The following is a 23,963-nucleotide window of genomic DNA, read 5'->3' on the forward strand; positions in this document are numbered from 1 at the left end:
CGCCTTCGATTAGATGCATTCATCCGAACGTCTAATTGTTACGCAGGGCGAGCTTGCAGACAAATATGATAAAGCAAGCATGCTGGTTTTCTTTTGCGACATTACCCTTGAACATGGGTCCACGCAAATGGGACAGAGGACCCCATTGATGCACACTTTGCCAGTTTCTGCAGGGGAGCAGTTGCCTAGACCGACAGCATGCTAGGGTTGAGTACCGCTGTACGAAGGCTGGCCAAGAAAGATATTCAAAGCTCGTCGCTCTCGTCAACTATGGCCCACATACGCATGTATTTCTTGGAAACATGCACAGTATCAAGGCGGTGAGTAACCCCTGTCATTGGTCTGCCCCGTTTGCACTATCACAAGACGCAACAGAAACAATTCAAGATCGAGCTTGAAGATTTCCATTGACCGACGAGTTTGAAAGAAGATTCAAACAGTCCAACGACGATACCAGCCCACTGGAAATCTTGCTGACTTAGTGGCTTCATACTAACTTAGAATGGGATAAGCCGTCGCCGACATCTTTGGATCGCAGGTGTGTGGATATCAACGGACGGTTTGCCAGCTTTGGTGTCCCCGCCCAGCACTGAAGTCAATCTGAATGGAAAATGAGTTTGTGTCAATCGAAAGACAAACTCATTCATCCCCGTTGGCTGAGCAGGCCCATGAATGAATCGATCAGTGTCGATGATGAGTCGCAGTCTTCAGCGAAGAGATTGCCCAGAAGGGGAAGCTCACATGCAACAATATATCCAAATACAAGGTTTCTTTCTGTTCCAGCCATATCCTGTTCATGGCTTTATCTGATATCACTCACGACAATTGGTCCTCTGAGCCTGAGATGGCGTGCATCGCCAACTGTGCACAGGACATTCTCAGATGGTAATTCAATGCCTAATTGTCACCCTTCCAGCTGCAGATACATCTTATCAGATGGGGCAGATGTTGGACAAGGGGCACAGAACCAGTTGCTTGATACACTTGGACTGCTCGCTAACAATTTACTGTAATGATCTAGTCCAAGGCCACCTTGACAAACGCGATTACGCACAATCCCTCATTTTTATTTTATTTTTCATGATTATGGACAGTTGGCGAATCACTGATACCATAAGATTGATCGTATTGCGGCCACAGTGCCCAAGTATCGCACAGATACCGATATCTCGGAAACAGAGCCAGCCGGGCTCTATCCACTATTGAATCAAGGGTAGGAAACAAGCAGCGAGACCTTTTACAGCCAGTCAGTAGCGCTGTTTTGAGGCCCCTAAGTTCCAGTGACCAAGTAGATCATTGACCACCCGGTCCTCACGAGATGGCGGATGTCACTTGCATATCCAGGAACGTGTGAGGCTACGGCAAGCCATCCAGTGTGACGGTGGACGGCAGTCTGCCTAGTCTACGTTGACGGTGTCTTTGATTCTCAGCAAATCTGGGCTAGTTAGAAGCCGGTCAACCACGATCTCAGCTTCCCGTAGTCCTGGGAATCTCCCGCACGCCGGCGGCTTGTCATGTGCAACATCAAACAAATTCCGGCAGCGGAACAGACAGCACCGGTCAACTTTGTTTGAACTGGCACCTTCGGGCTTCACGACTGTTCGCCGATGGTACGTCTGTACGAGGAAGACATTCTCGAGATGACCAGTCATGTTACTGATCTGCGGGCCAATCTCACTTCTTCTGGATGATTGATGAAGGCCCACCACACCGCGAGGACACTCAGATCTCGGTGGGCTGAGCGGCGCTAGCGATCTACAGAGCGGTGGGCATTCATAGAGCCCTTCAATTCAGCTCATTAGCGCGTATCGAATTGGGCCTGGTGCACAAGTGGAATTGAGACTTCTTCTCCGTAAATTGCCCTAGTGTGTTAGCACAGACCTGGAGGCTGGCGATTCAATATCGTTGGCCCACTATCAAAGCCTGGAAGATGTTCTGAATCCAGCTATTCAGAGATTTGACAGTTCCTTGCAATCGGTAGGGGCAGGAATCAGCAGAAAGGTGATTATCAGGGTTCTCTCTGTCATCTCTTAGGCGCAAAGCTGACTCGATGCTCGGCATGTCAACAAGTTGTCCCTTCTCATACGCCACGAAAGTTATGTGACTTCACATCATGAAACATGGACGGATGCGTTGCTGAAAGAAACGGCACACAGTTGATACTGCTCTCTAGGCTGGCAGAGCTGGTCTGGAGAATTTGTCGTATGCAGTCTCCCTAAAAACAGAAAGGCACCTAGTTTGCTGGAAACAGGCTTGTTGGGGTCCTTCGCACGTTCCTGGATATTGTTTCGCCCCTAACTACGATAGGTTGGCATTGGATTAACTCACAGCCCCTGCTAAGATCTGGTGCTGAAGATGCCCAGCCACGCGGCTAACAGAACTGACAGGCTATCGTGGTCCAGCCGCCTCCGATTACTCAACTTCGTCTAAAGACTGGAGGCTGGTGGTTAAGATTTCTCGTGCGGCTATTTAGTGAAATAACACGGCACGGGTCAGGCTGAACATATCCCCAACCTCACTGGCGGAGCGCTATGAACAAACGGACTTCCGAACCATGCTACATTAACAAGAGCCCATCCTGACACGGTTCCTTGCGATATTTGACATTCAAGGTTGAGACAGGTTCCGTGACAGGAAATGAGATTCGCTGCAAGAAAACGTGTTGCCGACGGCAGCGTCCATCCGGCAAGAGAATCCGCCACCGACGTAATTATCGAGCTCGCGATTCATTGCACGTTTCCAGCAATTCTGCCAGTCAGCCATGCGTGGAATATCGCGCTCGGAAAGACACAATGTTGAGAGGATAATGATGGGGTATGCTGAGCAAATACCATACGGCACTGTACAGTACTGTGAGTGTGAGATTGGATAGAGAAAGAGTTCGGTCCCAACAGCATGGGGCCTCGCTTTCAAAGTGTGGATCCTACCTCATACCTTGCACCCATGCATCGCAGCAACAGGGATACCCAGGAGGTCCTCTCTAGCGTCCCCGTGATGGTTCTCATCGGCAGGGCCAGGCAAAGTTGCCCTGGCTATCGCGGCTCGCACATGGACTTGGCGGTTGCTTTCTTTTCCGCCTTGTCGTTGTGTGCTGTTGCATCATCAAACGCCCAATTTGCTAACATTCGAAGATAATATGTACACCTTTCTGGGTCTGCGGACAGTGACGTAGCAAACTGCATTACCGTCGAGTCAATAAACTCTGCTAGATATGGGCGTGCGTCAACTAAAAGAGATCCAGTCGGGAGAACGGATATTTGGTCATTGACGGTGACATGCATGATGTTTCCCATGACTGTATGCTGAAGCAGGGCTATCTGAGGATTGTCAAAAAGAGGGAGGGGGTTTCACTCCCATGGGTCGATGATTGCCAGCGGAACTCTGAGCGGAAAGGGGAAGTCGTATGCGTCTACTCCGTACCACACAATAACGACAAGCAAACACACCGATAGATGTGTTTCTGTCCGGGGGGTTCGCCGCGGCAAGCGACAAAGAGGAAGTGTCAGATGTCACAATCTTGGAGTATCAAATCAAGCAAAATGTGACAGAATGATACGAATACAAACAAACATTATGCTATGCCGTGCATACCTGGGCTGGAGCTGAGCATACATAGAGTTGAGCGAGCACGGCACGACGCGATATTGACACTGATTGCGCAGTGGTCTGGGCTGAATCTTTAGCTACATAGAATCATCAATCATCAGTCCCTGTCGTGTCTGGAGAAAGCTTGGACGGGACCAGGACCAAGGGATAGACACGAGGGGGGGCCCGAGGCGCATTGCTCAATCAATATCGAGCACCAAGCCTCTGGGAAATGCCACGCCATAGGCATAAGGCGTGCTGCGAATGAATGGTATTGGTCCCGGAGCCACGCCGGACTCCAGGCTCTTGCCTTCATTCCTGGTGTGCATCTACATACGGGACGGGTGAGGAGGCACTTGGAATCAGACTCTCGCTCACTCACTCTATCCTGGGAGTCTGTCTCTTGGCCGATCCGCACACTCTCGCTCACTATTCAGCCTTTGGTTTGTGGGCCCCCTGCGCCTTGTCGCCCAGCCGTGGCTGTTGTTTCTCGCTATCCCTGCAGGTAGTGGAAACTGAACAGCTATTGAGCCTCTCCAACGGACCTCTTATCGTTTTTGTCCGTGTAGATTCTAAGTTAGGTGCTGGTGTTGGCAAAAGCATGCCCATACGTTTATTTCTCTTTTGCTATTCTCCCATAAGGCGTTGGGCTCGCATCCGTACGCCTACACCCGTCGCCGAATATTCTCGGTGGGATTTTTGAGCTCAAGCTAATGTCCCCATCATGGCAAACACGGTCCACCTGAGTTGCCTCAATCACTGCCGGAGAGGCTGACATGCGTGCAAATGACTTCGGGCATCATGGACAAGTTGGGGGAATGGATCCGAAACTTGGTGTCGTGTCTGAGAGTCAGTAGAAGAGCAGAAGTCAAGTCGGGCTGTTCTGGAACTTTACAAAGGTTTGGGGCGTTTCCCATTAGAAGGCGGCGAAACCGTCTTGGTCAGCCATGACTGACTCGGTCTGGTACGCCGCGTCGTGTGTCGTGTCGTGTCGTGTCGTGTCGTGCCATGCCATGTCATAACTATCGCGCCGACAGACTATCCCAGATGCCGCTATTGTTTCCGTCTTGCCCATCGAGGCAGTGACATTCAATCTCGAGATTCCATGTGCGTCACTGGAGAATTTCAATCGAGATTACATAGCATGGTTCTCAGGATGGGCCCGCGTCTATCCGCACCACATCACCATCAGCCTTGATATTAAACCTGAGTAGTGCCCAACTCCTGGTCAGGGGCAAGGCGCGGGTCTATTGATGTTGATCTCCATGGTTACTACTCATTCGCTACCCTGTAGTGAGTTATGAGAGCGTATTTTTCTTATACTCCTCATCGATCGAGTGCTACGGTCGTCAGTTTGAAGGGCTGCCCTATTCACTTGATGGTGAGCGCAACCTGACAAATTGCTGCAGCATTCTCTCTCAATTTGGGCTACGTATATACATGAATGTGCTATATGGTTTTGCCATTCGTGAGAATTTGGTATGTGGTTGGCATGTCATAGTCGGCAACATAGCGATAAAGGGGAATCTTGAGATATTGGGTTGGGCACAAATGCTTTCTGCATATCAGTAAACACAGAGCAAATCTTAGCCCAAAGACAGATCATGTCTTGCATATTGTTGATAATGATCAACCAGACGCTATTCCTTGATGTGGCATACACATCCGGCGCTATGGGCGGATCACGACCGGCTGTTGGTGTTGAAAAGCTTGTCTCACCAAGCACTCCAAGCTACTGAAGCTATTCAATTTCAGGGCTTCCCCAAGTCTTGGCTAAGACAGAAGAGCCGGCTACCATCTCCTGATGATCGGTCGACTGCTCAACGAAACACGCACGCCGCTAGGTTTCCGTTCATGATGTTGTTGTGGCCGGTCAGATCTTACGTGGACGGACGCACCGGCGATAAGTCTTCGCCGGAAGCAACCAATCCGATGACTTACCCAGATCCAGGAGCAGATCTAGCCTGGCAGCAGCTTGAAATGGAAATCAATCAAATCCGGCTCACCAAGATATGATGTCAGGGCTTGAATGGCTTGACCGAAAGGAACTCGTCAAGAACCTATGAAAGACGGACAACCAGACGTCAGTTCAAATCTTGAGCCCATGGCCGACAGTCACGGAGAAGAGCGGAGAAGAGGAGGTAAATCAAAGACGAGCCAGAAGCTGATCAATTAGTAGGTATGCAACCAAGGCTCTCTTTGCTGTACCACCATCCGCAGAAGAGTCCTGCTTATCAAACACATGCTCAGCAATGACACTAGCAGACTAGATCGATACACCAATTAATGCTACGTCCATGTTCCTGCGGCAGGATCATTCAGCGCCATAACACGAAATGAGTTTTTCATGTCGCTATGCAATTTGTAACAAGGCACAGCCAGTGCCAGGTCCAGACAGAAGGCGGCTTGAAAACGGATGATCCTGACCGTCCAGAATGGCCGCTTAGAGAGTATCACATAGCAATAAATTAATGATATAGAACCTAGAAAGAACGCATTTAGAGACCTGGGTGCTGGGTTGACTGGGTCAACAGGGCATAACGGGGAGTGTTCACGAATCTTGCTCATGGCGCTTTTGCACAAGAAGAACTCAATAATTATTACGTGAGATTGACGACGACGGAATTGCTTTCATTCTTTAATGCCAATAATTAGGGTCTTATCATCAAGCGTACGTTGAGGAGTAGGTATATCTATCTGTAAAGGGGTGATGGATCAATGCCAGAGTAAAGTGGGATGATATGCCGCAATGTCGACGATTGAGTCAAAGCATCAGGGAAGAAGTTTGAATAGCCGTGCCGTATTGCTACAGAGTTCATGAGTTATCGCGAAGCTCTGGAAAGACAGTCGTACAGACACTTTGATGGCTCAAAGTGTTGAAGGGCTGACACCAACGCGTAAGCGAGTCCGCACAGATGGGCATGTGCACACAAGCCAAGGTGACAGTCAACTAACTCGACAAAGCATTCAATGTCCAGCTCTCTATCAATGCTGCCAGCTTCTCGAGGAACCAAGGAATCCTGCTGGCGTACAAATGTCCGCAAGAGGATAGTCACGGTCCCAAAGCACAAGGCAGTCATCCTCACTACCTTCAGACAACAAGACACAGACCTCAAAGAGCATTAAGAATGATCTTTGACACTGAAAATACAACCGATTTCGACTAGAACTTGTGTCTCGTTCTGGCCATCGCAATCATCGTACTTATGAGACCCCGAGTTTGGATAGACATAGAAACCAACTCCTACGTATGACTAGCGGGGGGACTGCAAGGACACACGGGCCGGGGAGCAACCGACATCGTCAGAAGACAAATCAAGAAGCAGATCATGATATACGTGGAAGATGTATGTGGCAGTAACCTTGGAATTTTCCTCTCTAATACTTCCATGTGGCCAATATTTTTATGTAGGCGCCTAGTCGCAAGACAACATAACATGCATTCAAATATACTATCAACATAAAGTGAGTCGTGTTAATTGAGTGAACTACAATTGTCTATTGGACATACAGCTCGACTCTTGACAACATTGCCATCGACCTCCAGAACGCGAGGCCTCCAATAAAGGCGGGATATTTCCCCTTATCTCCACCTGTGAGCGTTTTCCATACCGCTCGACACGATATCATCATCCCAATCTAAAGCCATTATTTCGAATAACATAAAACAGAAAGCGAGAAAATGCCACATAAAGTGCGTGACCAAATCGATCCGCAATCAAACCAGAAATCCAGACTCGCATGACGAGTCAAGTCTAATCGAATCACCTATCTCTAACAAACAAACGCCTTGGGTGTCATATACTTTTGGGAATCCGAGGAGCCGTGATGTGAGGCCACCTGATCCGTATCATGAGAGGGTAATAGCCCAATATGAATAAACCTCTTACCATCGACGGTTACGGTTGCCGATGGGCTGGTTGTTGGCGTTGGCTTGAGGTCCAGTCAGCTCGATAGGTATCTAGCTGCTTCAGCGTCGGCGATACCCACCTCTACCACCGCCGCGACCACGTCCCCATCCACCGTAGCCGCGACCACCACCGCCACCATATCGAGTCATCTCAGCGAGGCGAGGGTCAATCTGCTGCTTGGCCTCCTGGAGAACATTGACAAGATCACGGGCCTGCTTCTGGTCTGAGAAGATCGTTAGTATGTACGAAGACGATAAAGCTGAAGGATACTCACTATCAGTAGTGAAGAGCGTGATAGCGGTACCGTTGGCACCGGCACGGCCGGTACGACCAATTCTGTGAATGTAGTCCTCCGAGTTGTTGGGGTAGTCGTAGTTCAACACATGAGTGATGTTGCGCACATCTTTAGCAAGAATGGTTAGCAGGCGAAGCAGGGGTTTGTATAGCAACGTTCCAGCACGGAAGATGAAGGTGAATGGCTAAGCATATTGGCAGGCCATCTGTACTTCACTCCTAGCGGAGATGGGGCAATAGAAAGTGCGTCAAAATGCCATCCTGGAGTATGCGGGTCACTGGGTCCTGGGAACAAGAGAACCTTGGCCAGCAGCTTGATCAAAGGCAATAATATGCCAACTCCACACTCGTACCACGGGAGCGAGAACGGTACAAGAGTGAACACACGTGAGTATAGCAAAGTAAAGGCTACACAACGGATCAAGACCCCGTTGGTTGAGAACCAATTGGACACGATAATTATCAGGCAGATTCGCACAGTCAAGAGAGCCCCTAAACACGAGAGTAAAGTACAGCAAGTGCTGTCGCTGGAAGTTGCCATGAGGGAAGGGGGATGATGATACATACCGATACCACGCGAGGCCACGTCAGTAGCCACCATGATGGGCGACTTTCCGGTCTTGAACTGGTCAAGCACCCAATCACGCTCGTTCTGCTGCTTGTCACCGTGAATGGCTAGCATATATTAGTAGCTGTTCTGTAATAGTATTGTGCGAGGGTGGATTAGACTTACAGAGCGCGGGCCATCCATCCTGGCGGAGGAATCGAGTGATCTCGTCAGCAATTCGCTTTGTGCCGACAAAGATGAGGATCTTGTTCTCCTTGTTCTCCATAACCTTCTCAAGGTGCTTGATCATGCGGTCACGCTTCTCCATGTCTGTGACAACCTCGACGATCTGTGTGATGCGGTGGTTGGCAGCAAGTTCCATGGAACCAATGTTCACCTGGATGAAATCCTGAAGGAAGTCGGAAGCCAGCGCGCGGACTTCCTTGGGCCAAGTAGCGGACCACATCAGAGTCTGTCGGTCAGGTCGAATCTGGCCAATAATCTTGCGAATCTGGGGCTCGAAACCCATGTCAAGCATGCGATCAGCCTCGTCGAGAACGAGGTAAGTGACACGACGCAAGTTAGTCTTACCAGCCTCAAGCATGTCAATCAAGCGGCCAGGAGTGGCAATGCAGACCTCGACTCCTCGAGAGAGATCGCGAATCTGAGGACCCTTAGGGACACCACCGTAAACACAAGTGTTTCGGATGCGAGAAGATCGGCCGAACTTCTTCATCTCTTCTTGAATCTGAACAGCAAGCTCACGAGTAGGGGCAAGGACGAGGACGATAGGGCCGTCGCCGGGAGCAAGGAGAGGCTGGGCGTTGATGTGGACAATGGAGGGGAGACAATACGTAAGAGTCTTTCCGGAGCCTGTCTCGGCAATACCAACGACATCGCGACCGGAAAGGGCCATGGGCCAGCCCTGAGACTGAATGGCAGTAGGTGCAGGAAAGCCCTGGGCCTTGACCTCATCCATAACATATCTGGGGAAGCCAGCCTCATCGAAAGTCTCGACGGGTCTGGGAACATCCTTGCCAGCGATGGTCATCTGGTGCTTGCGGCGGAAGGCTTCCACATCAGCGTCAGATCGGCTTGAGACATCGGGGTGTTCCTTGTAGAAAGACTTCTCGAACTTGGGGAGGGTGTTGACATCTAGACGAACGTTAGTATGCGAAAACAACGACATGACGAGTGAAACACGTACCCCACTCCTGGTTCTTGAGGCCAGCGCCGAGGGCACCCATACGGTCACCGCCGGCACCTCCTCCATAGCCGCCTCCGAAACCTCCTCCGCCGAAACCACCGCCACCTCCGCCGCTGTAACCATTTCCGTTACCGTATCCGTTACCTCGTCTGTGTTTTGTGTTAGCAAAATACGATAGAATGTTAGGTTAGAAACGCATGTGTTGATGGTTGGGCGCGTTGTCGTTGGGGAAGCGACCGCGCCTCTAGGCTGAAACCACCAAATCTGCGCTCAAACCACAAAGAAAAGTCGACTCACCCTCCGTAGCCACCGCCGCCATAACCATTGCGGTCGCCACCTCGGTCACCACCACGGTCGCCGCGATCACGGCCATAACCACCACCGCCGTAGCCACCTCCTCCGCGGCCACCGCCGCCGCTGTATCCGCCGTCGTAGCCAGACATTATTTCAGGTGAAGAGAGATAAGACGGAGCCGTTTGGAATAGACCCGTCTAGGAAGGGGAAAGGGGAAGTATTAGAATAAAGAGAGACGTGGGATGCGCTATATAATATCTCGAAGTTACGAGATTAGCCTTCTGTTTGATGAAGAAGGAGTGCGCGCCCGAAGGATGAGATGATGAATGGGAAAGGGAGAGATGAATGGAGGATGTGTGAAGTTTTAAGAGAACCAGCTCGGACGCGCTGACCATGTAATTTTTTTTTTTTTTGCTTTCGCCGCTAGGCAAGTCCGCCTGGGAGACCCACATAATATCTTTAGGCGACAGTGTGATTGGACTCGGATGGTCCACTGAAAATGAACCCTTGAGATGCCGCCACCTTAGTCAGGAACCTTGTGGGCTCTTACCCTATACTTTAACTTTTTCTTCAATCTCTTATCGTAGGACTTCACATAACAGCAATCATTTTAGGCACCTGGTGTTAGATCTTCTTGCATTATTTATCTATCCGTAGCGCTTTACTGGTTTATAGGGCAAAATACAGAAATGAGTGTCGTGTCTATTAATTGCGTAACGCTGGCAAGTATTGTTAACCGTGCACTTCCTAAAAGCCCGTGTATAATTCTTCAAGTGCACGGATAGCAAAGCAGTTTCAAAGCCTAGTAAACATATCAGGAACAGCCAAAAACACCTACGTCGAAGAGATGGCTGTATGTATGTGGTGGTAGAGCTAACATGAAATAACTGCATCAACCATGATAGCGCGAAATAGCCAGTCGCATATTGAATAAATTGGTGGTAATTTATTCCTCTCAGTATCTACCTACTCATCCATTTGCTCCTTTTTCCACTTCGCATCCAGGGCCTCTTCTAAAGCACCCCTGAACGCACCGACAAAGCCCCAGCAATCTAAGAAAGTGTTATACAGCGGTGCGGGCGCTACTCTAATCACATTAGGTCTGCGCTCGTCAACCAGAACACTCCTCCTCTCAAGACCAGCCATAACCTCATCAAGCAATCCATCGGCCAGGAGAATGCTCACCTGCGCCCCACGACGCTCTTGCTCACTGGGCGTGATGATATTCCAGTACGCACCCATGTCCTGCGGCAGTTTCTGGAGCTCAGAGACGAGATAAGCCGTCAATCTAGTGCTCTTTTCCCGCAGAGGAGCTATACCACCGGCTAGCTCGAATACCTCGAGGGAAGCACAAAGGGATGTTATGTCGAGGACGGAAGGATTGCTGAGTTGAAACCCTGCTGCGCCAGGAACAGGAACGAAACCAGGTCTCATTGCGAATCGGTTCTTCTTGTCGTTTCCCCACCAGCCGGCGAGTCTCACGTTGTGCGATCCATCGTCACCAACCTGCGTGTGACGCTCGTGAACAAACAGACCTCCAATACAGCCTGGTCCGCCATTCAAGTACTTATATGTACACCAAGCAGCTGCGTCAACGTTCCAGTCGTGCAACGAGAGAGGCACGTTGCCCGCAGCATGAGCGAGATCCCAAATGACGAATATACCACGCTCGCGAGCAAAACTAGTTAGATGTGGAATATCGAGGAGCTGGCCCGAGTAGTATTGAATACCTGGAAGGAGAAGCACTGCAGTAGTGGAGGCGTGCTTCTCGATAATGGACTCCACATATTCGTTAGAGAGAATATCCTCGTTATTTGGAGGCTCAATGGTAATTATTGAGTCTTCAGGACGGAGTCCGTGATGCCGTATCTGTGTCTCAACAGCATACTAAGCATTTATGTTAGCGCCTCAGTTGCCAGGTGCTGGATTGAACCACTGACATGATCACTTGGAAACGCTTTGCTCTCTAGTATGATTTTATGCCGCCCCTTCACATCAGGCTTGTAGAATGCCGCCATCAATAAGTGAAGATTGGCCGTGAGAGTCTGCATGATAGCCACTTCGCTGACCTTGCCGCCCACAATTGGCGCAATCATCTCGGCCGCGCGAGCATCAACGTCTAGCCATGTTGGCAGAGGAGAGTCATCAAGGGGCTTGAAGTGACCCTGCACACCCTGTGTGCGCCATGTCGCGAGGTATTGCTGTATGCGATCTAAAGTGCGTTTGGGCTGAAGACCGAGAGAGTTGCCTACAAGGTAAATCGCTCTATCATTGGCATCTGCAAGAGTTAGACCAACACCAAGGATACGCTAGATATGAGAGAAATGCACTAACCCGTGCTGTCACTGGTTGGGAGAGTTTTGCGAGCCACATCAGCTTTGGAGGGGACGTTGAACTCGTCGCGAGTGTGTCTGAGAGCATCATTGGAGTCCAGCTCAATGGCGTGGTCCCTGCCAGAATGCTTGGAGGAGTCACCCATGGCCAAGAGCACAGACAGGCCAGGTTATATCGTGCAATGAGTTGCCCACCTTGGGTCTAGGGAATGAGCAATTCTCTTCCCCACGTTACGTTCCCTGAGTAAAGTAGGTAGCTTACAGATATGACAAGCTCCGCATATCGGCTTGACGAGGGGAGCTTCTGCCCCGCAGTCAAACTTGGGAGCTCCCGACTTATGGCCGGGACCATTTGGAGATTCAAGATTTGATATCCACATGAAGAGCATGAGGCCAGGCCAGACAGGGCATCTAAACTGCATATGATGCAGAATCTTCATGTGAAAGGTAGACCCACGAACCAAGACATCGATGCATCGATGTGCTCTACCACCTTGTCCGGTGTCACGAGAACCCCCTTTTTGATCATACTATGATATGTACACTACGAGATAGCAATTCGAAGAGAGCACCCACAGGCAAAGGCCAGACCCGCGTGTTTGTTCACGATATGAAGTTTAGTTGATTCTTTTTTCCCCATCCTCCACAAGTCTCCCTGCTTTTCGCTTTTCTGCGCACTCTAGCTATGTCATACAAGGGGCCTGCCTCTCCCATCTATATCCGTGAACAAAGAAAAAATTACAGAACCAAAAAAGAAGAAAAGAAAGACCAAAGCGAGGTTTACAAAATGAAGCATCCCATCCCAAGCCCGATTCTAATCAGACATCTATTAGTCCGGCCCAGTTAATGCACAATGCTCCAAGTACACCCTCCCAAGAACAGATCGTCGTACGATGCAGTCCGCGGACAACATAAAGTCCTCAGCTATCGCATCTCATATCAGGGTATCGAACCTTGTTGCATAAAAGGTTTTGTTGGATCGAGGGTTTACTCGCGAGAGACGTCACGGCCGAAGGCCTTGGACTTGAGCCAGTCAACAGCGACCAACACACGGTTTCGGGCTAGAGAAATCCAGTTAGCACGATTATTATGTCAATAATAGTTTGTGATGAACTTACTGCTGAAGCACATAGAGAGGTAGGCGCTTCGCCAGAACAGGTAGGTCAAGCCGCCACCACTGGCAATGTTACCGTTGAACCAAGGAACATCAGCAACAGCCTTCTCGCTACCAATGTAGGCCAAGCTACCCTGGTGGGAGTATCGGAAGGGCTTGACGTCCTTGATTCGGCGAAGCTGCTTCTCAAGGCTCTCAATCTCAGCGGCGACCTCAGCAGAGTTACCCTGCTTGAGGTTCAAGCTGCTGCTGAGCTCCTTGATGCGAGCCTCCTGAGAGTCAGTCTTGGCCATGTTGTTGAACAGGCGGGCCAGGAAAGAACCCTCCTGGGAAGCGACCTGAGCTGTAGGGGCGTAGCCAGCAACGGCGCAGTCACCGACGGCCCAGATATCGCGGGTGCCCTGGACAACAAGGTACTCGTTGACAGCAAGACCACGGCGAGAATCCTTTTGGGCGGGAACCTTGCCCATGAGGTCACGGACAATGGGGCGAACAGCGTTTCCGGTTGCCCAGACAAGCAGACCGTAAGGAATACGGAGAGTTTGCTTGCTGCCATCGGGACCAGCGCACTCAGCCTCAACAAAGTCCTCTGTCACCCTCTTGACCATGGTCTTGAGCTTGATGTCAATGTTCTCCTCGCGCAGGGTGTTCTCGGTGTACTCAATCAGCTGCTTGGAGAAAGAAGGGAGAACGTTGGGAAGGGCCTCAATAAGAGTGACCTTGAAACGCTGGCTGATTTCGGGGATCAGCTTCTTGATGTCGTCCTCGAAGAAATCACGGAGCTCTCCAGCAAACTCGACACCAGTAGGGCCACCACCAACGACGACCATGTGCATGAGACGGTCGATCTCTTCTTGGGACTGACCCTTGAAAGAAGCGCGCTCAACACAGTCCATAATCTTCTTGCGGATCAGCTGGGCATCACCAATCTCCTTGAGAAAGCAACTGTTCTCGCGGACACCGGGAATACCGAAAGTGGCATTCTCAGCACCGACACCAATGACGAGCATGTCGTAGGGGATCTCAGTCTGAGAGTGAGGGCCCTTGCCCTCGGTGTTGTCCTTGATCTTGACAACCTTGCGGTCAGGGTCAACAGAGGAAGCCTCAGCTTCGTAGTACTTGACGGCACCCTTCTTGTGGCGGAGGATAGTGCGGACAGGCTCCATAATGGAGCGGTGCTCAATGAGACCTGTTGTACATGAAGGCAGGAGGGGAGTGAAGAGGAAGTAGTTGCGAGGAGAGACGACGATGACATTGTAGTTCTCGGTGTCGAGGTTCTTCAGGAGACCAACAGAGCCCCAACCAGATCCTAAGGAAGAGTATTGCGTCAGTAACTTGGCATGGTATATAGGAGGAGCGCCTGCGCGCCGAATTACTCACCCAAAACGACAAGAGTCTTCTTGGAAGGGTCAGGCTGGTACTGCTCTTGAGGGTGACGGTCGTCATAGATAACGTAACATGTGTAACCAACGAGAGCACCAAGAGAGAGGTATGTGAATCTCCATGTCCATCGGAGGGTTCGTCGAATCTTGCCAGGCTTGGGCTTGGGCTTGGGGGCCTCGTCAGCATAGGCTCTTCGGAAGGCAATGCGGCCAGAGTTGTTGAGTTTCATGGCGATAGAAGGTCGAGCAGAGGTTCTGGAGGCAGTAGAAAGGGCGCGAGTCGCAATGCGACTGCTGGGGGCCAACTGGCCGACCCGGGAGAGGGCCGTCATGGCTCGCGCGGAGGAAGCCATTGGGAGGATCTGGTAGAGAGGAGCTCAATTGAGAGCGATTGGAGGGAGAAGGAGGGAAAAGAAGAGGAAAGAAAGAAAGAAAGAATAGAGGACACAGACTGAGAGTCTCTGGACCAGATGAGGGCGTCGCGAGCGGATGGGGCTGGTGACGGACGGAGGTGAGTCGAAGGAGAATCAGTCACAACCCACGAAAGAGGGCGAGAGAATTTAGGTAGTGTATGTACAAGAACTGGACCTTATTAGGTGCGGTACGTAACTTAGCGTCTAGACAGTGAGTGAGCGAGTGAAAAGAGAGACCCTCATCGGCTGGCCGGACACAAGGTAACTAGGGTGTAAGAAAAGATGATGGCATAGTTCTATTCGGTAGTGTTTGGTTTCTTTTTTGCTCCCATCGCGTCCTGTCCTGTCCTGTCCCCCTCGAGATAAGACATCCCGTCTTCCATTTTCTTGCTTGTGTTTAAGGCTCCACTAAAAAGTTCAGGTTCCCTGCCCGTGCCTTCAAGGCTTCAAGCTTAGCGGAGCGGGTCGGCGTGGGCTTCCGTCCTCAGCTAAAAGCTACGGGTGCTGCACGGCCCTGAATGACGCCCACTGAACGAATGAATAGAAGAGATCATCTTTGATTTGGGCTGCCAAATGATGGATTTTGGAGTTGACAACTCGTGGTTACAAGAAGAGTCACGGCTTTCCTTCTGACATCTTCTCGTATTACAACTTTTCTCCCGTTTTGGCTTGTGATTATCACTTATCACTTCTCGTCTCCAAATTCAGACTCCAATAACCCAATCCAATGGACCGGACCGGGTTCAACCCCGATCCGCAGCTTTGGTTCAGATAAAAGTTGCAGTGCAGTTAAAATTGGGGTTGATTGCTCATTCCAACACCTAAAACTTTTGTCAACCTTTGCCCTCTACCTCTAGCCTTTCGCCTTCTGGCCCTTGGCGTGTCCGGCCCAGCGAAACTCCACTAACTTACCGAGCAAACCCCCTGTATACAATCCTATTTTTTCCCTAATATCATGACGACTGCTGGCGACCACGTCAGGGTGAAGGAGGCGGGTTTCCTCCTCCACTGCTCGTGATAACTCGGTCTGATGCTATCAGAGTAACCTGCATAATTCTGTCACACCATCATTACCACTACATACCACTCCTCGAGGAGCAAGAAAACACCAGACCTTTAAATAAGGTATCAAAATAAACTCAGCAAAAGATATCCTAAATTTATATAAGGTTACCTAAGTCTTTTTGTCATCTAGGATCAAGGTCCCGAGTTTTCTTTCCTCCCCTAGCCACTGTCGTCTATCTTTGTTCTGCTGCGTGGTCAACTCGACATAAATCTCGGTGTCTCTCCGTTTCCGGCCGTCCGGGTTGCTTTCAGCAGAGAAATGTGACATTGGCATTCATTGTGGACTGCTCGATCCTTGAAGCCTTATGGTGAGTGATAGAGCGCATGAACAGCAAACAGCCTTGTCATGAAAGACTGATAGACATATTACGTATACTGTTACTTTATCTCGGCATCCGGAATACGGGAACACCAAGTATCCAATATCTTGCTTTTTATGTCCCCTGTTTTGATTCCCTGAGGCAGTCCACGCTGCAATGTCCATTCTTTGTGTGCCAATCAAATGCGGTTATTCCCTGGATCTCAAGCCTGCAGATGGAAAAACCCCGACCCTGAAGGATAGGTAGGAGCCTGTCATCCGTCGGTGAAAACCCGGTTTCTCGCGCTCTCATTTCTGATTCTGAGCTCAGTGTTAGGAGATACCGCGGTGTATCGGTGAGGCTTTTAACCGTTGGCGCGGATTAGTCCACCATTGGATACAGAGCGAACGATATTAACCGTAAGAACTCCAAAGTGCTCATGCAGTAGAGATACATAGGTAGTTGAGGGCGGTTAATTTTAGGTGCCTGTAGGAAAATAAGATGCGCGATTTGGTCTCGTTTGGGAAGCTCCTAGCGCATTCACATGTCGCTGACAGCCTCTCACTTACAAGATACGCGGTATTGCCCAAATAGGTGTTACTGGTAATTGTGAACGACGAGCGAATGGTAGATTTGCCGCTGTAATCGGGTCGCAATTCATGACAGACGGTATTGCCTTATATCTCTCATCCCGCCCTTCTGAGTAATTGCTCGATGTCTTGCTTACCATTTGCTGGTTGCTGATCAAATTTGGTGGCTTGGGTTTTCGATGTCTAACTCGTCTCGTTTTGCGTGGGGTGATGACTTGTATCAAAACACCATCGAAATATTTCTCACTCACCCAACCTTATCATGTGAAATCTAGATGAAATATGTAGTCCCCAGATCTTGACGTGATTCTCGTACTATACCCCGGAATCAGATAAACATTGGGGGGTCGTAGTGCATCCCTGACAGCCAGTCCATCTCGGAGCCGCAGTCACATCTTGTCAACCTTACATCCGTAGAAGCGCACACAACTCATATCTCACCATGAACCTCAATCCGAACCCTTAAACAGAGCTCACTCCCCTTTTCTGTCTAGTGGCCGCCGTGCTCGCTCCCTTGGACCGGGTGGATCTCATCGTGGAGCCTCAAGAAGAGAAAACGTTCATGTCCGCAAGCGCGCTAATGACGGATCCGCGCTTCTTCAGTGCGTTCTGTTCATGATGGTGAACATGGACATGGGCGAGGTATGTGATTGGAGCGCGTTTTCAAGGGGTCGTCGGTGAGCGAGCACGGTGAGGCAGCTGAAGACTGCGTCTATTTCAACTTCAAATGACATTTAGTTTGTGCGTATCTGGGATGTGGTGATGGGGGCAAGATCTTGCTAGCCCTCTATGGGGACGGCCACTCGGTGAATTCCCCGACACTGATGAATGCGATTGGATGTTTAGTATTATCAAGAGCGTCTTCGTTCATGACGGGGCATGTGACGGATTTCCTTTCTGGGTCATCCTGCCAGTTGCAAGTTTATTGTGTTGTTTGATGATAAAACACTTCTTCTTCACGAAACGCTTGTGACGACATGTCTAGTGGTCATGATGGCTGGAGCAGCAATGGATAATTGCCTGTATCCACTACAGATGGAATCTGGAACTGACGCAAAAGCTTTTTCAAGGGTCCATCAAATGATGACTTTATCCACAAATGATTTAACATCAAACATCCACTCTGAGTCTTTGATATCGGACCGTCTTGCATGCGCCATGAATCGCGGACTTTGGTGGCGGGAACCGGCATTCGATGTGCAAACCCCAGATGAGGCTGATGGAAACGATAGCCGGAAAGGCAAGCCGATATCATGAGACTCAATGTGTCGAAGGTTGAAGATTCCGAAGCAAAACGAGCTTCAGATTGTTGAGGGTGTCTCGAGTTCGGGCATCTGAAGCAGCATAGCCAACCACCTGTCGATCATTGGAACCATCAGACATGAACTTCATCTGATGATAGTATGAGCGTTAATTAGCATCATATCATTTATCCTCAACTGCATAACCCGTCAAAGAGGATTGAATCCTTTGTTAATAACCAATCTATCACAGAGAACCCAATTAATCAAGAACGAGCAGTGATAACCCTTGCATGACCAGTCTTCATCAATCTCTTGCGACAGGCTGAAACAGAAGCTTGACTTTGAGACGTGCAACCCCTGCCGCTAGAAACCTACAAGCTGAGGCCACCCATCACTAACACATATGCAGCCATTTCTGCACCGGCCCTGTTAGCGCATCAACGACGGGCTACCGTGCTTCCATCCTGAATCTTAAGTTCTTGGGTAAAGAAGCGACACCAAGCGTTTTCAAACGGCAGACAACGACTCTTGAACTGCCAGGTTCGGCTTAAATGTTTCGTGTTACTGCTCACATCGTGCCCCTGAACCCTGAGATCGCCTTGGCTGTGTAGATGGGGTTCACACTTTACCATCGTTTATGGCTGTCGGATCCTTGTCTTTATAATGTATCATATCGTATCGTATCGCATGGATAATGTAACTGTTGATCGTGTCTCATCCCACGGACCAGCTCCAGCTCTAACGTTAGAGGTTCCTCGCGCTTCACTTCCTCTCTCGTCCGTCCGTCCTCTCGTCTCTCTTCCTCCTCAATCAGCAGAAACTCCATTTCTCGCTTTTTGCATGTCATAAACCGCCAAGCCCTTATATTCTTTCCTTTGTCCTTCTCTTCCTTTGCTCTTGATCAAGGCTGGACCTTCGTTTGAATAACACCTTCTTTTATCTGATCAAGTCCGTGACTTGCATCATCAAAACACTCATTTCCTGATACCCAGACTATTCATCCAACGCCTTGGATATCCAAATCATATCATATCAAGGCGTACCAAGACATATCATGTTATAGAGACCCTTGGTTCATTAATACTTTTTGTTTATAATCAGCACAACTCAGAATACCTACTGCGACAATGGCGCCTTTTGATGAACCCCATCACATTCGGTGGCAGAGACAAGCAAAGAGGGCTTTTGGTGCGACTCTGCCGGATTGGACCATCGCCGATGACAGCGACGACTATGATGTTCACATTATGAAGAAGCGACCAACAAGGCCGAGAGTCAGACGAAGCAATGTTCCAACTTCACCCAGGGAGCCTGAGGTCATGATCAACATCCTAAGGGAGCCTTATGCCAAGCGAACTGATACTGTCGATCCTGCGACTGAGAAGCAGAAGCAGGACGCGAAGAAGGAAGAGAGTAGTGACAGTGAGAGTGAAGGTGACGACGCAGCCGACAGTGGAAGTGAGAGCGAGAGCGAAGATGAAGATGAAGAGCCCAAGAAGAGTAAAGAAGACCAAACCAGCAACGACGGCAACCTCAACATCAAATTGCCTGCATCATCAACAAACACGCCATCAGTCGACGCTCCATCAGCGGAGGGAAGTATGTCGGATTCTCCTTTGGTAAGTCAGATCCTTGACCCGCTCGCTCATCATGTACAAGTCGTTTCGGGTTGAGACATGTCAAATGCAATGCAATGTAAATTCGGTCTTGCTAACTCTTCTAAAGGTAGAAAGTGGTGATGGTGGCATTCACTCCAATGTTCACAAGATCCTGCTAGGCGTTGGATCTGTCGGTATGCTCTCCCTGTCCACCTCACCTATAACATTACAGACTGCTAACACGATATCAAGGCGGTTTTCTATTCCTACTTGGAATTGGGTTCCTCATCTGGAAGTTCTACTCAAGGAAGCAGACCCCAAAGAAGCCTGCTCCCATTGATGACATGAACTTCGATAAGCCCAGCCGCTTCGAGAACCTCGTTTCCAAGGTGCCTTTCCTCGGACCACGCTACGGTCACAAGGGCTGGTACACAATTGAAGATCCATCCTACTCCCCTCCGTCCTACTCTCCGCCTCTCGCTGAAAAGACACGGCCTCAGTCACCACTCTTCATGTCTAAGCAATCCGACAACTTCCTCACAGTGCCTAGCCTACCATTCGGCGTTTATCGTACGACTGGCGACAGAAGGACAGGGGTTACAAACTATGACATTGACGCTGTCAGCCCTACAAGCACAACCTTCGTCGAGAGCGCTGTTGAGGTCCAGGTCGTGGCTCGTCACGATCCCAAGGACTCTTTGAGCACACCTTACAAACCTCAGCAACACAAGCGAATCCCCTCTACCACACCATATGCCTACGATGTCGGACGACGTCAGACCGGTGTTAGCGAACTCTCCTCCATCTCCTCTGGCTTCGGTGACGGCGATATCGTCGTGACGCCTACCACTCAGACTGTCCAAAGTGTCCCATCGCGACCAGAGCCTTCACGACAACCCACATGGAAGTCTACCAACTCTGTTGGTCGCCGTGACACTGTATCTACAGTAGCTTCAGTCGATACACGGCCACGCTTCCGCTCAGTGAACTCATGGGTGAAGCAGCAGAATGGGCAATTGCGACGAGCTCAACGACAACAAGAGAACAGCCTTGATAGTGACGCCCCCCCGGTTCCTCCTCTGGCCCCCCCTCCTGAGCAGGACTTCAGATATATGTTGCAAGACGATGAGAGACCACGTCCAGTGGAGATGGTCTAGGATGGGTTCGGGAAACATGCATGATATATAGAGGCACCTTTGAAAGGAGTATGGCTGGACCAGGCGTCAGATACCTACATTGGATTTTGTGACATAAACAAAGAAACATATGGAGCCAAGTGTATACTCAATTCTATGTCTATTAATTGATTGATCTAGTCTGCTTCTCCGGTTTTTGTGTCTGTATGTTGACTTAGGTCTGCTGGGCAGGAAACATCTCCCAAAAGCCAATTTCCATCTAAATCGTGTTAGTCAAAGGTCACCACTACAGAGGACGATAATATACCTTGAGGGCATGGATAAATATCTGAACCAGCTCTTCAATTCGCGAAGGTGACTGCAGTTGAATATGCTTTTCGAGCAAGGCTGCATCTTGATTAATAGATAGATACTCGGCGAAACTGAGGGAGACTCACCAGAGCCCAACTTGACAGCATCAGTGTAATCCTCTTCATTGTAGTTCTTGATCCACGCCCAGTATGTGTTTCCCTCGCGGACGGTCTTCTCATGGTCATGAAGCATCTTAGCTGCGGCACCATAACCAAGAAGGCATGGAGCAAGAGCCATTTGAAGACCAAGCCAATCGCCGCTCTGACCAACATCAAGGACATAACGAGTGTATGCAGTGCAGGCTACAAAGAAAGTCAGGAAAAGATCACTGTACATGAACCTGCTTGAACTTGCCCTGTTTCTCGGGTGTGGCACGAATTTGCTCGATGGAGACGCCGAAGCTCTCACAGTATGAGGTATGAAGCTTCAGTTCATGCATGATATGCTGAACAATTTCTGTTGCCTATAGAGAAGTCACGAGATTGCGTATAGCATAGGGTCAAGTGAACATACTCGAGAAATATCTTCAATGTTTTGCGCCTTATAGGCAGCCAGGGCGTTGGCACGTGAAAAGTGAATCTGTAAATAATGATTAGCTTGGGATCATTGCATGTTTTGAAGGCGAACCAAGTATAGGTAATCCTGAATAATATAGCCCTTGAAGGTCTCGAGAGGTAGAGTTCCGTCACCCATAGCCATGACGAAGGGATGGTAAACAAACTCCTTCCAGACGTCGCGGACATCAGGGCGCTCGAGAAGCCACTCGATGAAGTAGCCGCTGTTCATCGAGTTAGTAAAACAAAAGATGGTAAAGCTTTCTGAACGTACGGAGAAAATGGGAGAGTATAGGTCGAGTGGAAGTGGTTAAGGGGACCATGCCCTTTACCAAGACCAGGCGCTGTTCGAATGGCAGCTTCAATGTATCGGCACGCTGATCGGACAGCCGTTGGTGTATCAAGACCCTTGGCCAAGTTTGATGCGATGGCCGCTAAGAAATCACTTAGTACCAGACCAGTTTTATTCAGCAAGTTTGTCACTTACACGCCAAGGAGCATCCCGTGCCATGGGTACTTGAGCTCGCCTGGTACGGGCTTTTGACTCTCACAACCTCACCATCACCACCAACAAGAACGTCCACAACAACACTCCTATCTTCCTCAGTCTCGGCCACAGTCAAGTCCTCCTTCAGGGGTCGGTGTCCGCCCTTGACGAGCACCCACTTAGGACCCAAGGCTTGGATTCGTTGAGCTACAGTCTCAAGGTCTTGCACACTGCGAACCTCGGGGGCTTCTTGACCATTTTGAGAAAGGATAAGAATAGCTTCAGGATATTTGGTGTGAGGACCGTAGTGTGCGGCAGAAGGTGTTTGCAGAGATGTTGGATGGCTTCATTGGGGAGGAGTGTTGCACCAGAAGTCGAAACCATGACCTCGAAGTTCATCGTTAGAAAGATTCAGAAAGAGATATAAAGTGAGAACATACTGGATCCACGACAAGCGAAGGGATGCTATGCTTAACCATGGTATTTGCAACCATCTCTATTGTCTCTGTAGAAGCAAGCATGCCTAACGAGGTGTTGGTCATTGTGCAACACGGCGAAATCGCTGACCAACTCACCAGTCTTGACGACATCGACACCGACATCTTCAACACAAGCATCGATCTGCTGAGATACAAAATCGGTGGGAATGACATGAATGCCCTTGACGCCTTGAGTGTTCTGCGCAGTCAGCGCCGTAGTGGCCGTCATAGCGTAGCAGCCATGAGCAGCAATGACTTTCTGATCCGCTTCGAGTCCACTAATGATTTTCTGTCAGCATATATTGCGATTGAACATTGAAGAAAAAAAGAAATCATGAAAACGCCTTCAAAAAGCTCCATCATGCCACTCTGAATATAAGGAAAACTATACTTACGCTCCGCCCGAACTGTCCGACCCCGCGATGACAAGCACTCGCCCTTGTACCATGATGAAGATTATCTTTAGGAGGGTTTGAAGAATGACCAATACGATGGATCTATCAGGAAAAGATGTATGATATAGGTGTCGTGAAGGAGCAACTTGGGCCTCGATCGGAACTGAGCTTGCTCTTAATCCCGCGTTCGGTTACTCATGGAAGCGGCGTTGGTTGGTATTGGCAGGCGATGTTAATGGCTCTGGTGGGGCCGAGTAATTCACCGTCATCATAATTACAAGTCGTACATAAGATACATACCTTACATTATCAGGTCATGATGTTACTTACCTACCTGACTTATCTGCTCCCTGAACCCTAAAAATTCACCGGCTAAAAGTAAATTCGGCATATTTACTGAACCGGTTCCTCGATATCATGAATCCTTGGCGTAGACTGATTTATAGTTTGGGTATATGATGATGCTACTCGTAGTCGAATCAACCGAGCAATCCTTTGATATCTTACTACAATATCCTCAACCTCACTTGGTCTCGTTCCAAGAAGCCCTCTCGGATAAAACCAGAAGCATCCCTTCTTCAATGTTTTGCCCAAAACTCCATGATCCAAAACCCAGACCAAACCAGACACCAATGCGCTCTACAGCAGCTACTCCTCACAAAGCTATATACAGCTCAAGACCCGC

The 23,963-nt window shown here is 49.5% G+C and overlaps 6 protein-coding genes; 1 reads left to right on the forward strand and 5 right to left on the reverse strand.

The window, feature by feature from the left end:
- Positions 1–2,607: 2,607 nt before the first annotated feature.
- FFUJ_09578 (uncharacterized protein) lies at positions 2,608–3,281 on the reverse strand (the record flags this gene model as incomplete). XM_023568503.1 has 3 exons in its annotated part: positions 2,608–2,850; positions 2,935–3,091; positions 3,145–3,281. The coding sequence occupies 3 exons, from the start codon at positions 3,279–3,281 to the stop codon at positions 2,608–2,610; spliced, it is 537 nt and encodes a 178-aa protein (XP_023435694.1).
- A 4,190-nt stretch (positions 3,282–7,471) lies between these two features.
- On the reverse strand, positions 7,472–9,987 carry FFUJ_09577 (probable RNA helicase dbp2 (DEAD box protein); the record flags this gene model as incomplete). XM_023568504.1 has 7 exons in its annotated part: positions 7,472–7,518; positions 7,576–7,719; positions 7,771–7,899; positions 8,358–8,465; positions 8,524–9,492; positions 9,545–9,693; positions 9,842–9,987. The coding sequence occupies 7 exons, from the start codon at positions 9,985–9,987 to the stop codon at positions 7,472–7,474; spliced, it is 1,692 nt and encodes a 563-aa protein (XP_023435695.1).
- Positions 9,988–10,804: 817 nt separating this feature from the next.
- On the reverse strand, positions 10,805–12,317 carry FFUJ_09576 (related to kynureninase; the record flags this gene model as incomplete). XM_023568505.1 has 3 exons in its annotated part: positions 10,805–11,725; positions 11,779–12,116; positions 12,173–12,317. The coding sequence occupies 3 exons, from the start codon at positions 12,315–12,317 to the stop codon at positions 10,805–10,807; spliced, it is 1,404 nt and encodes a 467-aa protein (XP_023435696.1).
- Positions 12,318–13,158: 841 nt separating this feature from the next.
- FFUJ_09575 (probable NDE1-mitochondrial cytosolically directed NADH dehydrogenase) lies at positions 13,159–15,020 on the reverse strand (the record flags this gene model as incomplete). XM_023568506.1 has 3 exons in its annotated part: positions 13,159–13,232; positions 13,290–14,594; positions 14,666–15,020. The coding sequence occupies 3 exons, from the start codon at positions 15,018–15,020 to the stop codon at positions 13,159–13,161; spliced, it is 1,734 nt and encodes a 577-aa protein (XP_023435697.1).
- A 4,385-nt stretch (positions 15,021–19,405) lies between these two features.
- On the forward strand, positions 19,406–21,033 carry FFUJ_09574 (uncharacterized protein; the record flags this gene model as incomplete). XM_023568508.1 has 3 exons in its annotated part: positions 19,406–19,897; positions 20,004–20,070; positions 20,129–21,033. The coding sequence occupies 3 exons, from the start codon at positions 19,406–19,408 to the stop codon at positions 21,031–21,033; spliced, it is 1,464 nt and encodes a 487-aa protein (XP_023435698.1).
- A 193-nt stretch (positions 21,034–21,226) lies between these two features.
- FFUJ_09573 (probable thiamin biosynthesis protein thi-4) lies at positions 21,227–23,331 on the reverse strand (the record flags this gene model as incomplete). XM_023568509.1 has 12 exons in its annotated part: positions 21,227–21,271; positions 21,320–21,399; positions 21,450–21,624; positions 21,698–21,826; positions 21,877–21,942; positions 21,991–22,141; positions 22,192–22,351; positions 22,405–22,582; positions 22,636–22,791; positions 22,845–22,927; positions 22,980–23,161; positions 23,279–23,331. The coding sequence occupies 12 exons, from the start codon at positions 23,329–23,331 to the stop codon at positions 21,227–21,229; spliced, it is 1,458 nt and encodes a 485-aa protein (XP_023436199.1).
- Positions 23,332–23,963: the final 632 nt, after the last annotated feature.

Source organism: Fusarium fujikuroi, chromosome FFUJ_chr09 (genome assembly GCF_900079805.1).
Source record: "Fusarium fujikuroi IMI 58289 draft genome, chromosome FFUJ_chr09".
In the NCBI taxonomy this organism is placed as follows: domain Eukaryota; kingdom Fungi; phylum Ascomycota; class Sordariomycetes; order Hypocreales; family Nectriaceae; genus Fusarium; species Fusarium fujikuroi.